The sequence below is a fragment of the Cuculus canorus genome, chromosome 10 (genome assembly GCF_017976375.1).
Source record: "Cuculus canorus isolate bCucCan1 chromosome 10, bCucCan1.pri, whole genome shotgun sequence".
Taxonomy (NCBI): Eukaryota; Metazoa; Chordata; class Aves; order Cuculiformes; family Cuculidae; genus Cuculus; species Cuculus canorus.
This window is the reverse complement of record NC_071410.1, coordinates 18,356,635-18,373,218: the sequence shown is the minus strand read 5'-3', so window position 1 is coordinate 18,373,218 and position 16,584 is coordinate 18,356,635. Positions and strand designations below refer to the sequence as shown.

At 42.6% G+C, this 16,584-nt stretch overlaps 1 protein-coding gene across 2 annotated transcripts in view; it reads right to left on the bottom strand.

Annotated features, from left to right (window-relative positions):
• Window positions 1-16,584, bottom strand: part of TRPC5 (transient receptor potential cation channel subfamily C member 5) — a 101,861-nt gene that overhangs the window by 70,852 nt on the left and 14,425 nt on the right. For both annotated transcript variants that reach the window (XM_054075911.1, XM_054075912.1), the window contains exon 2: window positions 373-771. In XM_054075911.1, coding sequence (XP_053931886.1) covers window positions 373-750 — 378 coding nt within the window. In that variant the 5' untranslated portion in view covers window positions 751-771. The remainder of the gene's footprint in view (window positions 1-372; window positions 772-16,584) is intronic.

Genomic DNA, 16,584 nt, shown 5'->3' with positions numbered 1-16,584 from the left:
CACTTAATAGAAGTACAACAGCAATAGTTCATATTTATAGATTGTAATACAGCTGCAGACAATCCCAAATTCCTTTACAAAGCGCACATCTATAAATCAGCCTATAAATCACAATGTCCACAAACACTGTAAGACCGAAAAGAACACTGAGTGAAATTGAAAAAGTGGAGTATTTAAGTCAGGCAGAACATGTTTGTTCAGACTGGAAAGTTATCATCCACACAGGACTGCCCGTGTCTACTCTGGGTATTTAAAGCTATGCACCTACATTAAGGACTTTGTTTTATGACTCCTGCACAGCACCTCTCTGGGCAGTACTGCCTTCCTAATACAGGATAATAACCTAAAACTGAACAGGAACACCGGACTAACCTGTTTTTCACCACTTGGCTTCCTGTAATTCAGCAGCAGCTCCACAGCTCCCACCACCTCTTTCCGTATTGCATACAGCAGAGCATCTCCCACGTACACACTGTGGCTCAAAAGCAACTCCATGATCTCGAGATTTTCATTCTCTATGGCTATTAAGAGGGCACTGCGACCAAGAGGATCCATACAGTTAATGTTGATGTTGTAGTAGATCTCTGCCTCTTGTAAGGCATGTTTCACGCTGGCATAGTCCCCTTTCTCCACAGCACTGAGGTAGGCCTTCTCTTCCGCTGAGAGCTCTGCCTCCGCTCGCACTATCTGTAACGGGATCCGATCTCTGTACGGTGAATAGTTTACCTTTTTGTAGTATAGCTGGGCCATTGTTCATAGTGACCCGGCAGCCTGTGGGAGAAGAACAAGTACACATAAGTGACAAAACAGACAAGCAACCCCTATCTGTTCCTCTCAAAAGGGCAGATTTCCAAAGGTTTGTTACAGCAAAAGCTTCTGGTCCCTTTGCAAGCTGTTTTATTCTCAAGACAGTGACTGTACCACCACCTGTGTAACCCCACAATAAAAGCCTACCTGAAAAAATAAAGGTTATGCTACTGTTCAGGAAAGGTGCGCAGAATGACAGACGCTCAGTATATTTTTACATTTGTTTTATACACTACGCCATTGACTTCTTTTATCTGGTCAGAAACATGACCGTTTACGGATAATTTATTGCATTGGCAAATAGGTGGGTTTCTCATCTTTCCTTTATTTCCCGCTCAATGTTTTTTTAATTTCCCTGCTTTTTCTCTGCTGAGTCACATGCTCAGCATCTCTGTACTCTTACTGATGGGAGCTGCTGATTTACACCCTCCTATTTACAGTAATAAAATTTTGTTTTATTATTTTTGCTGCTTCTTCTCTGCTTCCATCTCTTAAAATAGGTTTTTATTTTTCCCTGATGCTTACTTTTTCACTAGGTCACAGTTTTATTTTTAAAGGTTGAATGATTTTAAACATATTTTCTCACTCTCCTCATTTCTAAATAGGACCTAAAGACACGCTGATGTAGAAAGCCACCACCCTTGCTCTCCAGAGGCAGTGATGTTGTTTATGGTCTAAGAAAATGCAAAGTAAATCCTGCCCTGGAACAAGTGTAGTAAACTGAATCAATTAGTGTTTATTCCCATGGCTCAAAGAGCCTAGCAGGTGACTGAAGTCAAAGGAAACATGAGCTGAACAGGTATTCTCATGTAAGAAAAAAAGGAGCTATGCTTATATACCTCTGTTTGGCACTGAAAAAACACACCAAATCAAGACCAGGGGACACCAGCGGCTATAACTAATTGGATGACTTTTTCTGTCTCCATGCCCAAAGCCCAATGGTTTCCTGCAGCAAATTAGCCAGAGTTTTGTTCCATTTTAGTGCTCTATCCAGGGAAAAACAGGAGGCTTTGATAAAGAGATAATGAGAAGGAGGATCTTGTGGTTCACGCGCCAAACCAGGAGTGAGACACCATGATTCTGTTTTTACCATCCCACTGCGTTGCCATAAGGCATCCATGCCATAAGGCATCCGTGCTCAGTGGAGCCAATTTGCATTTTGCCTTTAGCTCCAGTGTAATGGGCCCAGTGCGGCGGGAGTGGGTGGATCGAGCTCCAGCCCAGCTGACACCGCAAAACAGTGGGTGGCTATAGCACACAGCAAAGTTACACCTGCAGATTTCCTGGGGAATCAGAGATACGCAACGACGAGTTTGGCATTGCAAAAGAATGTGCTCTCTTAGTATCCTGGTTTCCTACAAATACGAGAAAAGTTTTTGTTGATACATTTCCAGAGTTACAGCTCTCAGCATGTATGCTTCGACCTGAAGATACACATAAACATGTTAGAGGCAAAAGGACCTATGATCTGAAAAGAAACCATCGCAAACATATTGGCTTATTTTCTACAGAAACTTTATGCCACTAGAGCTTTTAGAATTCAAGAACAATCTCCCGTGGCTTAAGAGGTTCAAGTCTCAATAAACTAAATATATAACCAACTACTCTGCTTTTCAAAAGGACTAAGGATCACAGAACATTTTCCAGATTTTGGTTTTCAAAATGTAATCCCCCGCAAAGTCCAGCCAATTCCCACTGCAATACTGGCGAGACACAAACAGATGCAGAACAGGTCTGATAACAAGTAAGAATGAAAGAGATCTTTGGGAAAGTAAGGAAGGGAAATTTTGTCCTCATGTGACAAGCCAGCTCACGAGAGCAGGGAACACCAACTGGTGTGACTCATGGCAGAGGACAGTAGTCATTGTGTGAAGGTCCCCAGGGTTGACTCTGTTGGCTCCAAAAAAACTGAGGGATTCTGGTTACAAGTGCAGCCACTAAAGTGGAACTGCGTATTTCTCACTGCTCTTCAGTTTAATTGAATGTTTTGTACATGGTAACATTTGCAATGAGTTATAACAAATGTCAACGATGAGACAATTTTGTTGAAAGAAAAGAAAGCTTCAGATAACTTCTCAGTGAGATCCCATCTCCCAGTACAACCCCATTCCAAGAAAGCATTTTGTTAATATTTCAAGGACATAAGAAGTCGCAATAAAAGCAAACAGGAAAGATTATTTGCCCCGAATTCTGCTCATGTCATCATATGCATAGCCCAACAAACACACACCACTGACTGGGTTTGGAAATGAGAGCATGCAGTATTAAAACAGATATATGTCTGCCTGGATTACATAGAAGATTTCAGCAATACTTTTATCTGTTGAGCCACCGCTTAGCCTGAAATCCAGCACAATTACAGATGGACCTTCCAAACCTTATGTCTTTCTCTTCCCAAAATGGCTATCAGAGCATCAATCAAATGTGGATGGAACAAATGAGCCCAAGGATCACTGCTCTCTATCTGTCGCTTCCCAATACACCAATCTCCTGCAGGCAGCATCTCTTGGTGAAAGAAACAGACAACACTGGTAGACTCTAGACCACTTGTTTGTCCCACAATGGTATTGCCTTCTGCTTAACAGTTTAAAAATGACAAAAATATTTAAGAAATCCAGGTAAGAAAAGGGGTAGCAATTCACAGGTGGCTAGAGAGAAGGAACAATGAAATACTTGAAAGGTACAAAACCAGAAACAGTCACAAAAATTTTGGAATCTGTGCAGAAAACCCAAAACCGCACATTTTCCACATGAATTCTCTTCAGAAATAGGCATTTTCTGCTACTTGAGTTAATATTTGGAGCAAGGACATTTTTTTTTTCCAGTCTATGCCCAATTGCAGATACCTTGGACAGTATCCAATGATTGGCTAATGCAATGGTGATGCCTGCAGCACAAACAGGTGTAGAAAAACTAAGACAACCATGTAACAAACTACATAAGATAAAGGCAAGAGGACTTACCATTCAGTTTGGACTCCGTCACCTCTCCCCAGTTGGGTCACCCATCTCCCTGAACTATTAGTCCAAATCTTCAAGCCATATCAGCCCGATATCACTTCTACGCTGCATGGCACAGAAATGAGAACTGAAAAGCAGCCATACCTGGCAGAAACAGCTTCTCTGCTTCCTTCTGGTAAAGAAGGTTTCCAGCCACATTATTTCATGTAATAACACAAAACAGTTTTTCTACCCTTGCATAAATTTCTTTGCATCTTCCAAGACACAGATCAGATGTATATACCCTGCATCAACAAACAGGGCCACTTTTTTGTCTCAAAGAGTGAAATTGCATCACAACTGCCACAGGTGGGCTTGCTGGGATCTCCTGCTGCCTACTTTTGGACTGGACTCCTGTGATGAGTATGTTGTAATCACTAGGGAATGGCATTACTTCAGTTGAGGGCTAAAAACAATGGGTTTTGCTGGAAACTAAGTGGTTTTATACATTGTCACTTCACTTATGAAATCGACAGTCAGTGTTCTCTACAGACCCTGCACTGTCCTGAACACCGTGGATCACAACTTGATGCCCAATGATCAGTTCATCACACTGACGTATCATGCCCAGGTGAACAAGAGATGACTTCAGCACCAAGAAGGAAGAGACAACAGAAAGAATAAAAATTAGCTTTCTTTTCTAATGTTTCTTGTTGGGCACAGAACATCATGAAAATTGTACAAAATTTAGAGTGATGTGTGGTGGCACAGGAAAAAGCAAATGAGGAGAAGCTTGAGTGATGTGTAAGAAGCAAGCGGAGAGGGCAAGGAGAAAGAAGAGCAGGGGAGCAGCACTGAGTAGCAGCCATTAGTTAGAGACGTGGTTAATGAAGACAGACAGGGAAAGGTCACCCTGCAGGACTGCCTTTGTCACTAAAAATTTAATGAGTTTTCACTACAATTTTTTTTTTAGGATCCGTTAGCAGTTGAACCATCCCTCATTTCCTACTTTACATTCACAATGCACTCCCACACGCCACTATCTCATGAGAATCAGAACGACCTGTATGAAATGGGGTGAGCACAACTGAAAGGGTTATGCTTACATATATACACCTACATATAGCCAGCGTCAGTTTACATCTATGTGGTCACCAGGCCCATTATAAAATAGGACCCTCCTGGCTTTTATTTGCTTTTATGATTGTTTGACTTCTCATGATGCTGATTAAGAGGCGGAAAAACACCCTTGCTCCCGATTGCTGAGCTCCCTGCGTAATGGAAGCAGCAGAGACTTGTAGGGGCGTCAAATTTAGATATTGGAGCTCATTGCTTCCAGCTGATGAGAGCATCTGACTGCCTGAGGAACAAATCAAACACTGGATCCTGAACAAAGATCAATAGACAAGAGCTACCTTTTCCTCTTGATGGGACTTAGTGCAAGCAGCCAACTCGCATCACACATTAGAGCAGACAACAAAAAAACCCCATCTGCCAAGTTGCAAATAGAGCGGTTGGTTGTTCCCTCCTACTGGAGAGTCACTCTGACACATGTTGGCAAAACTCTGTGTGTGGCTTTAAATGTCACTACATCTTTTCTCTCAGATCTGCAGAAGGGTTTATGTGCTGGAAAGCCTGCTAGTATTTTCTAGTTATACCAGCCCAATAAAAGAACCGATCTCTTGCAACACATCCTACTTCTCCACTTACCTTCATCCTTCTCTCCAAGTCTATCTTTTCTTTTTAGTATTTGGGAGAGTATTTTTAGTAAATGGGAGAGTATTTTCCCATTTTGCATTTCTAATGTGGACTTCTGGTCTGGGAATCAAGAACTATAACTGCTAAAAACAGCCCGACTCTTTCATCATGCTCAGAGGCTGTGTGCTCAGTAATATTGATCTTTTTTAAAAAGGTTATAAACCGAGTTATTAAGCAGTCCAGAAATGCCACTTAGGTAAATAATATTACATGTGGTTAATGGACCAATTGAATTTGTGATTGGATCCTTCTTTTAAGTGCTCTAGATCATATTTACTAACAATGCCTGACTGAGCTTATACCTCCCACAGTTTGAGGAAATAAAACTGACTTTGTAACATTATGCAACTCCTTTTCAACTGCAAAGATACCCTCTCCTTCCAGAAAATTGCTTTTTTCCATGGAGTTCAGTGGCAGCCAGACTGCAGCCTAAAGTCTCACTGCTTCTCATGAGGTCTCTGCATCACGCTCATTGTCTTTTTTGGTCAGAAGTAGATTTTTTTTCCTGATGCTTTACTTGTAAAAAGAACAACTACTGAATAAATGTACAACCTTAGAAGTGTTTTAAAATCACAAAACCACAATGACCTTCTGGTGTATCTGGCTGTGTAAATTCCCTTTAGCAAAAGTCCCATCATCTCAGGAAGTTTATATTCAGCTTATAAGTTATATAAGATACATCATTCCCTGGGAATAAGTGCTTTTCAAAAGCTGCAGGATTGCAGCGCAACACAAAAATGAGAAACCAACAGCTAATAAAACCGAAGATGAGTAATTTAGTTTCACTGCCCAACATGAGTGCTAATAGAGTATGTGATAAAAACGCAAGGCTGCAGTCCTTCATGATTCACATTGGAGGATACTTCCTTAGAAGATGCAGAGAAAAATTCCTAGAACATTTTTCGCTCATCATCCCTTCACTTCATGCAGTCACTGGAGTACTGCATGTAACCTTCTAATCTGAGAATTGTTTGTAAAAGCAGTCAACCTCAAACTTTAGATTATAGATTTACAGAAGCCAAAAGAAAATTCTTTGCCAGTAACTCAAAATGTCATAATTTGACTCAAGTCCCAGCTGCAATTCTTAACTTCCTGGGGAGGGTGACAATTATCAAAGATAGATACGTTTGATTTCGAAAGGCCAACTCTTTGGTATAATTCTCTTCCGCCGCATAATCAATTGATGAGTCACGACCAATCACATATGTGTGTGTGTGTGTATATATATATGTGTATATATAAAAATATCATTACAAAATATATCGCGTATGTAGTACACTTCGTGATACTGTGAGGCTTAAGAAAGAACATGTTCCTCTCTAAGCAATCGCTGGTCCTAACTAAAGCTTAGGAATCAAAGGCAATTCTCAACCTTCTGGCCTTAGGGTGCTCAATCACATCAGTCTAGGACATCTACAAGGCCACCTAATGCTGGAGGATGGAAATCTTGGCACAGTTGAATTCTCTGCTACATGAATATGCTCTCTCTGCTAGACACAGCCTTACTGAGAGCCAGTGTGAGTCTGTAGCAAAAACTTGCCTAGGAAGTAAGGAGCATCGCAAAACTTACCACTTCCCATTCCATGTGCAAAGCACTTGGTTTGACCTTGCCTCCTCAAGCAGAGCAGCACAGCTACATAAGTACCTCAAAGCAAAATAACAAATCATGACACTCCCCCACATATGCTTAAAACCACAGGGAGTGCTTAAAAACCAACATGTATCAGATGTGAACCACACTGTCTTGGTGAAGGGCTGAAGGGCTCTCCCAGGCTCTGGTGATGACTAGAGCAGGAGAGCCTAGAAAGAAGAACACAACGAAACCAGCCTCTGCGTCAGGCTGAGCTCTATTGGCCCGAAACATCCCATGCGGTTTGCAGCAGCGGTTGTAGATGAAAGGCTCCACCTCGCAATATCGCTGCAGAATCAAAGTCAGCTAGGCAGTATCCAAGGCTGGTATTAAGGATGGAAAAGGAAGATGTGATAACTATACTCACCTGCAGATGCAAGTAAGGAAAATCTGCAGGAAAGACTTTTGCACTTGTTACATCTAACTGCTGTAGTTGGAAACAAAAGGGACAAGTTTGCCAACTTGCAAGCCCTTTTTCATACCTGGATCAACCTGACCATAGCGAAGAACTCACACCATAATCCTAACGATTTAAAAAGTTGAGGCATTTGATATTCTTTGCTTTCTTCTTCAAGTCAGCTATGAGTTTTGTTCTGGTTTTGCCAGGTTTCTTTATTGAATCTACTGCTTCATCACTTGAGTCCTTCCTAATGCCAGGGACAGGAGCAGATCATTGCTTCACAGCACCAGGATGTTCTAAAAAGGCTTTTCTCCATGGAGATGCAGAGGTGGGATAGCATTGATTCGCAGCTAGTAATGACCACCTGTAGCATCCTAGAAAAGTTATTCTCCTCTCTTTTGCCCCCAAGTGGTTCTCTGTCCTCCGTGTCCACCTGCTGAGTTTGATATTCTCTTCAGCACAACTGTATTTCAAAGAGGTGTTGGCCAGACATTTAAGTTTTGTACACCTGTGACCTAAGTAAGCTAGTTTTTCCTCAACAGGAAACTTCTTAAATGCATGTTTTAGGGTATTTTAGCTGTATTTTAGAATATGCAGCGACTACATTTTGTGGGCAGGCTGCTTAATTCATCCAAATGGGTAATGGCCTGAGTTTTAACAAGACATGGGGAAACTGCTTTGCCATAGGGAAAAAGATTTGTACTCACCTGGCTCAGCTCAGCATATTTCTGTTACCTACTCCTCCATTGCACATGACTCTTAAGGCATCTAGCCTGAATAGGATCTACTACCATCATTTAAGAGTGAAAATCATGAAAGAAACAGTATTAGAAAATCCCTAGTTATAGCCTTCATTAGCTTCATTAGTTTCAGTATAGTTGCACAGAAGAACTTTGAGCATTTCATACTAATCTGGACACGCCCTAGATAGACGGGCTTAAACCAGAATCCATTACAGCCTGTGAGCAAGCTGGTATAAGGCTGCTCAGACCTACACTCTGCAAGTCAATTCAAACAAGAAACACTACCCTTTCTCCTGAAAGGACAGCAAAAGCTAACACCAAGCTTGTCTGGATTTATCAGACAGTAAATTTGTTCTATGCACACACATATAGTGTTTGCATTCCAGGAATGCTCCTAATACATTTGACTTCAAAGTGCTTTCTCTGGTCTCTGAACAATAATAAACAGGGCTTCTACTATTTGCTGTTGTGATCCGCACGCAGCCTAAGCAGTCATGCAGAACATGGGCCAGTAGTCACCCCTGGGTTCAGGACAAGCAACATCCTTGTCCATCTTCAGCTCCGTCAAAGTGGTCTTTGCAGTGTCTAGGTAGTCCAGCTTTGGTTTCATCTTTCTTGAAAGCAACACACAGCTTCCAGCATGTCTTAGTGGAAAGGACGACAGAAAAAAACCTGGTGTAGATTCAACTGCAAAGCTCGTATTTGAGAGGCAGAGGGATGGGAGGAGTATTGATCCTCGGAATATTTCAGTATTACCTCAAGAAAAATCAGCCTGTGCTCCTAAAATTATTAAAGTGACTTCCTGGTGATGGAAGGGATGCAGCACATGCTTTTAGCTACTATTACAATGAAGTATTTACACTTTGTAATTCTCCCACTTCCTTCCACGCAGCCATCAGACAGGTGTGAATAAATAAAAACGTACCATTATGAGAAGCTTAAAAAAAAAACACAAGCCCTGGAATATATTCATAGTGTGCATCTTTGCAAGTGCAGACAGAACAGAGAGCTTATTTTGTCTGTCTCATGTCATTGCTGTGTCCCCTACTCTTTTGAGATGGGCTATCTACTCATTTTTCACCATCTAATAACAGAGATGTTAACTGAACTGAGAAATACTGTCAAGCGAGATGCCCTGTTGTCTTATCCGCTAAAGCAGCACTAGCACGGCATGGCATCATTTTCATCTCTGTGCTCTATGTCCACTGGCTTTGTGGACTCTGCTGCCATGGGCAGGGACACCTCCCACTGGCTCAGGCTGCCCAAAGCCCCATCCAACCTGGCCTTGAACACCTCCAGGGATGGGGCAGCCACAGCTTCCCTGGGCAACCTGGGCCAGGGCCTCACCACCCTCATAGTGAAGAAATTCCTCCTTATGTCTGGTCTAAATCTCCCCCTTCACAGCTTATACCCATTGTCCTATCACTAGAAGCCTTTGCAAACAGCTCTTCCTCAGCTTCCTTGTAGCCCCTTCAGGTACTGGAAGGTCACTATAAGGTCTCCTCAGAGCCTTCTCCAGGATGAACAACGCCAACCCTCTCAGCCTGTCCTCATACAGGAGGTGCTCCAGCCCTCTGATCATCTTTGTAGCCTCCTCTGGACCCATTCCAACAGCTCCATATCCTTCTTATGTTCAGGATTCCAGAACTGGACACAATACTCCAGATGAGGTCTCACAAGAAAGGAACAGAGGGGCAGAATCCCCTCCCTCGCTCTGCTGGCCATGCAGCTTTTGTGGCAGCCCAGGACACTGTTGGTTTCTGGGCTGCGAGCACACATTGCCGACTCATGTCAAGCTTCTCATCAATCAGCACCCCACATCCTTCTCTGCAGGGCTGCTCTCAACCACATCATCCCCCATCCTGTATTGAAACCAGGGATTGCCCTGACCCAGGTGTAGGACCTTGCACTTGGCCTTGTTGAACCTCATGAGGTTCGCATAGTTTTAAAATGATGGAGATCAAGCACTGCAGACTGCAATGGTAGTGCAATCACAGTTTACCTTGGCCATGTTTTTGCACAAGTCAGGCCTGGTCCCAGCATCCTTCTCTGCCACTTCTGTTGAGACAGTCTCTTGACAAAAAGACTGCCTCAGCTGTGCAGTAAAGTGGGGTATTTTATGGGGAGGTGGGAATGCCATAAAGAAAAAAGAGAAATCATCATAGAAAGAAAGTGAGAAGGAGCTTCCCCTGACAACGATAATAAACAGAACAGTCTGCAGATAAAATAAAGAAGCAAAGCCAAATCCCAGTTCATTAAGACAGGTCAGGAAAGAGCCTAGAACTGCAAACTGGACAGTTTTTGAAGACCCACAGAAAGGCTGGAGGAGATAAAACCACATTAATTCAAAATGGGAAAATGTTGTTCTCAAGAAAATTAAGCATGTGAACCTAAATGACATAAAAAAATGCTAGAGAGATATAAAGCAGCATGGAAGAGCAGTAATATTGCTTGTGTGTAAAGAAACGCATAGGCACAGATATTTTCTTCTGTTAATGCCTTAATAAGATTCCTGAAAAATATCTCCAGCATAAAATTTGCCTATTCAACTACCAGATCATTCTTATAAGGGCAGAGATTTGGGTCAGAGATTCATAGGGGTAACCATGTTATTTCTTAATCTTTGCATGCCTACATTGTGCCCTTTGGCTGCCAACAATAACAACATCCATCTCTTACATAACTTTTCTGTCCCAAACCTAAAAGTACTTTTTAAAAGACAGGCAGAATTCATCCTCTTGTTATACAGACAGGAAATCCACAGCAAATAGGAATTAAGTGACTTGCTTCATTCTTTAATGACAGCAAGCGGTAATTGGCCAAAATTGCCCAGAAATATATATGTACATATTCATTTACAGCATAATACCTGTAACAGATTCTTTGGTGCCTACTGAGACAAGCACAATGCCAGAGCAATCTGGAGGCAGAATGCCTCCAGGGCAGCTGAGTGTCTAAGCCCCTATAGAGGGATGTGAAATGCCCTTCTCCTGCCCTGTTGTTGTCTTCTGTATAGTGAGAATTAAGCAGGAGCTTTGCCTTCCTCCACACCTGCTCCTCACCTGGCAAGCAGCCACTGTGGTTAACCGGAACACTGCAGTCTCTTTGCCTTGGGCTCGAGCCCGAAGTTTGCAGAGTCCTGCCCTATGATCTTGCAGTGGAAGTGTGCTGGCACCCTTTTCCAGTCTCACAGCCAGCATCTTCCCCCTCCTGGGGCCCATGACCTCATTGGGGGCAGTAGCACCATCCCAGGAAATGTTGCACAAGAAGCAGTGATAAATAATGGAAATGTCTCGTCTCACCAGGGAAAGACCTTATTTAAAATATTCCACAGGGCTACTCCATCACACGCTGAAAAATCTGCAGGACATTATCTTGGCACTCAGTCCCTGGTCTTCCTACGGCAAACTTCTCATAGCATGTAGGATGCTTTTTGCTTCCTCAAGTTCTTGTCTGCAGCATAACTTAATGTCACTGCTTTTTTGTGTGTATTTTCTTTGTTCAAGATATTACCCTAAAATTTTCTCCCATTTTCTTTTGGATTTAATTTTGCAGTTTGCTTCCTTGCTCAGTTAAGTGTTCACTCAAGATTACCCAGCATTCAAGAGACATCCAAGCTGAGGCTCATCAGTTCTTCTTCAGAAGAGATCTATTCTGTATGCTCTCAATTTTAAACTCAGCTACAGTATAACCGCAGGGGGTTCATGTTTAAATTGAGCTATATTCCTCTGGTTGCAAGAGTGGGCCTATACAAAGAAAACACACAAACCCATAAATAAGGCTTGGCACAATTTCACCGCTCTACTTAATGCTGACATTTGCAAGCTCTGTTTTCCCAAACCTCTTGCTTCCAAATCCCTGCACCTGCTAATTTGTTAATTCTGTTTTCAGTGAGTTTAGACTCACGTATTCTTAATTACGCTAATGAAGAATAAACTATTTAAAATACTAATGTTTTGCAAACTTAAAAAAGAAAACAGTTAACAAATACCTTGTCCTTGTGTCTATCTTCACTGCTGGATTCACAGAGCGATCCAGGACATTACTTCTTCTCTCTCGGCTTCTCTTGAGTGGACTTGCTTTCCTCCCTTTCCCCCTCCTCCTCCCTCTCAGGTCTCTTCTGACATAGCCTCACTTTCTCCTTTTCCATCTGATCCAGCTGAGAGAATATCTTGCAGGTTAATGAAAGTCACCTGCAGTGGTGGTAATTGCCGCAGCTGTCTCTACTAGTTTTCCTCTCTCTTGATACTCATTTCCTCTCTCATCCAAGGTTTCTGTAAAGGTTCTTCGCTTCTGCTTTATTCCAACTAGCCCTTGCAACTGGTGTCTGGAACCTGCTGGGAGTTACTGGGGTGTCACAGACCTCTGTGCCCCTCCCATCTTTTGGGCATCTCTCAGATATCTCTGCCAGGCAGGAGAGTTATATTTCTGGCAGAGGAATGAGGCATGAGACAATCTGTGGTCCCTACGAGGCAGTAGCTGCAACCTCTCCGCCTCACGCACCTACGATTTTAATGCACCACTCTTCTGCTTTTCCTGAACATCGCTTTGCAGAATTGATTTGTGTTTTCCTGCCTTCTTCATAATATGTAGGTCAGATCATGGTAGACATACATCAAAATTGTGATTTACTGCATGTGAAAGGAATAGTGAGCACTGAACCTGCAAAGAAGAAAGGTGACTAATTGCTTAATTTACTTGCAGAATGTCTTTGTTCTTGGCTTCTTGAGATTTCTTCTTGTGTGTGAGTTCCTGATGTACCTTTAGCTGTGCTTTTATGCGCCAATCTTTCCTGGATGTCTATGCAGAGCTGCTAAATCACAGATATACAACATGTAGGATATCATTCTCATCATCTCCCTGACAAGATAGCATTGTTTCTTACAGTACAGATGGCTTACAAGATACTGATCTTTGCCAATGGAGCAGCAATGCACTATCTGTAAAGTGATTCAGAACAGAACTGTTTCGGCATTAATATCGAAGCTAAACCACACCAGTGGGGAGGGCTGAGCGAGCCTCAAGAAGGCCAGGTAAGCAGTATCACTCTTAGCAGTGTATCAAGGAGTTGTTTCATCCCAGGACAGCAGTCTTCCCATTGCTCTGAGCTCTCTATAACTGAACACAGACTGCATGACTAGGCTACGCTAGATTACAGTTATGCCATACTTGTCACTTCCTTGGGAGTCTAGCCACATTTGCTGGGGTTTATTTTCAGCCCTGAGCTTTGGGAGTTCAATAATTACATGAGAGTGTGTTCTTCTGGAAAAAAAAAAAAAAAAAAGTTTCTACCCTCCAGGGTGTGAAGTAAAGAGTGTGAGTCACTGAGTGAACTTCATTGATGCAGAAACCAGTCAGAAAGTGCCCCAAATTCTCTAGGTTTGAAAACCGAATTAACTCGAAGCCAAAGTTTGCAGATCTGAAGTATTGGGTAGAGAGGAGGAAAGTGGGGCTTTGGAGTCCATGGACTTGGCAGTACTACAGCTGCTTGATTTGAGTACGCCAGACCTTCTCTGCAGGCCATGGCACCACCTGCTCTTCAAGCCCTTTCCTGGCTGGAAATAAACCGGCATGGTCCATGCCACAAGGGATGTCTCTGTGCTCTGCTCTGGTACCAGGCAGGTCAGGGCAATGGTGGCATTTTGTACACTGACTCATGCTCACACACTTCAAAGGATTGCCTGTTCTGCTATTTATAAAACTAAAAGGGTGTTATCACTCAGTCAGTGCAGTGCAGAAGCATCACCGGGAAATCTCCATGAAGACAGTTTTGTAAATCCATTAACTCTTGCCAGCTAGACATCGTACGCCCTTGCTCACGTGTAGCGTGAGAGGATCCCTTTGACTCGATCAGACAAAACAGCCACCAATTTAGCACCACTTTTGGCAGAGGAGAAATGTGTTTCTATACAAGCCTACTTACAGCCAAGGCCTGCTGAAGCTCCTCTACTGCAGGACACCTCTATTATTGCCATGCAGAGCTTAAATTAAGCTGAGAAAATATGTTACACACTAGACAACCTTACGTAAGCACAGTCATAACTGTGGCTATAGACAGAAATGCAAACAGCGTGTATATCACATGCAGGCACCATTTTAACATTTCTTCCCTATTTCTTTAAAGCCCTGGGCCTAAGAGCCCTGCTCCCTTGCTTACTGGCACGTCTGGCAGGACTCCCTGTGAAAAAGGGAGTATCATCATCCCCGTTTTCTAACACAAAAAAAAAAAAGCAGGAGACACTACAAAGTTCTGACAGGAAGCCTAGGTCAGCAAAGAACCTCATTCCATTGCAGGCTCACACCTCAACCACCGACTGACGGACTGTGTGTGGAAGACTGTAGAGGAGAGTAAGGCTTCATCTGTTTTCCCTAGTGATGTTTTCACTAGAACAAGGCACTGGCACAGCAGATGTACGGTGATGAAGCACAGCTAGTCTCTTCTGACAGGCACTGTTCTCTCAAGTCCTCAAGTCTTTTGGCTTCCTTTTGCTTTTTTAGCTCTCAATTTCTTATCTGAAAGCTTTCATCTACAATGGCTGCGAAGAAACTCTGAAACATTTGGTATCTGATGGTTAGACAGCTACAGGAGTTAGCAGAGAGCCTGGAAAAGGAACAAAAGTCTTGGAGAAGTTTGAACAGGCCCATCTATCTCAGTGACAGCCTAATTCTGCAGCACAATCATCAAGATATCACTGCTCATTGCAATTCCAGTCCTTATACAAGAGAGAAAGAAGATGGGTTACCAGTTTATGTTATTTACCTTTTCTATCTCCATGCCTGGGTGATGTTTGAAGATACCCTCACCTACTCTGCATCACCTGAAGGGGACTACATGAGCAAAATTTGTACAAGAAGTGGACAGAAAAGAAGCTATGCTCATTGAAACACAGGAAACACATAGAGACTTTAAATAACTATGCAAACTGCTGGAGGGACCACTGCAGACGTTAGACATCACTCAGATGTCGTTTCACCTGGCCTATGTTCCTTTAATGAGCAGAGAGGCACTTCCACCTTTGGCTTGCTTGGTCTGACCTCAGTCCTGGACTCTGAACTACTTCCTGCTGTGAACAGTCTTTGAAGCGTAATCCTGCCTTCTGAGTTACTTCCAGAGGAGCGGGTCTTTTGACATTGACTGGAGAAATGAGTATCAAGCTAAGATCCCCACTGTCTACCTAAGGCTTAGCTTTCTGCAAACCTTCAAAGCAGTCAAGAGGGCTGGGGACAACCTCTGAAATGACTGCAGAAATCGCATAACCATGTCAGCTGCGTTTCTCACAGATCATCGGGTTTACAGCAAAACAAGCAGAATTAATGTGTGGGAAATGAGATTCGTCCCCAGCTCTGCTCCAACTTTGCCTTCTCCTATCAGTTATGTGAAGGGTCTGGTGGTTCCCACCAGAATCAGGTCTGTCTGTTATAATGCATACTCCATGAAGTGTGGCAAAATAAAGGGTGGGTGAAATCCTTGAGGCGCCTGAGCGCTTCTCTGGTGTTGAAAAGACATGAGGATTCTAGCTGGTAGTTTTAACAGCAGCATTTGATCTATCTGACAGCCACATCCCAGAACCACAGCAAATGGGGGATTTTTCCACTGTCTTTCTGGTGCACCGGATCTGTATTTCTCTTCGCTTTACTCTTTTGGTTTTAGAGTATACGGCATCACTGGTGGCTACAAATAAGGACAGCAAGAGGCCCTGGTCTTGGTTGCTGTAACAGGAATGTATTCTGTTTCTAGAATTTTTTGCTTTACTCCCACCTTCGATATCTCTTTCGGTACACAGCTCTCATTTCGAAGATGCTGTCAGCACTCTTCTTTCAAGGCACATAAAGCAGATAAAGTGCCTGAGCAAAAAAAGAAGATCCCAGGTTCTATAACAAACAACTGGCAAAGATATTAAATGAGGACCTGGGGATTTTTTCACTTATACTTTCAATGGGCACAGGCATAATGACCATGTACAGTTCAATAATTTCAAGCTCTACGGTTAATTACAATCCTATTTTACACATTTTTTTCTGTTCATCTAATTATCTTTTAGCATTCTTGAACATCGTCCATTGAATTTTATTACCCATAATCAAATTTTCATAACAGAATAGCAAAAATGACTGCTAAAAGAGTATCCATGACATGTAACATGTATCATTGCAAGGGAAAAATTGGGACTTTCCTGAAATTCAGAGCTGTTCCAAGATGGGCTGCATGATTGATTAAAATCCTGAGCCTGATTTCGCTTGTGGGTACATTGCCACAAATCTAAAATTAATTCTTTGACTTTTTAGAATAACCCTGCATCCCTACTG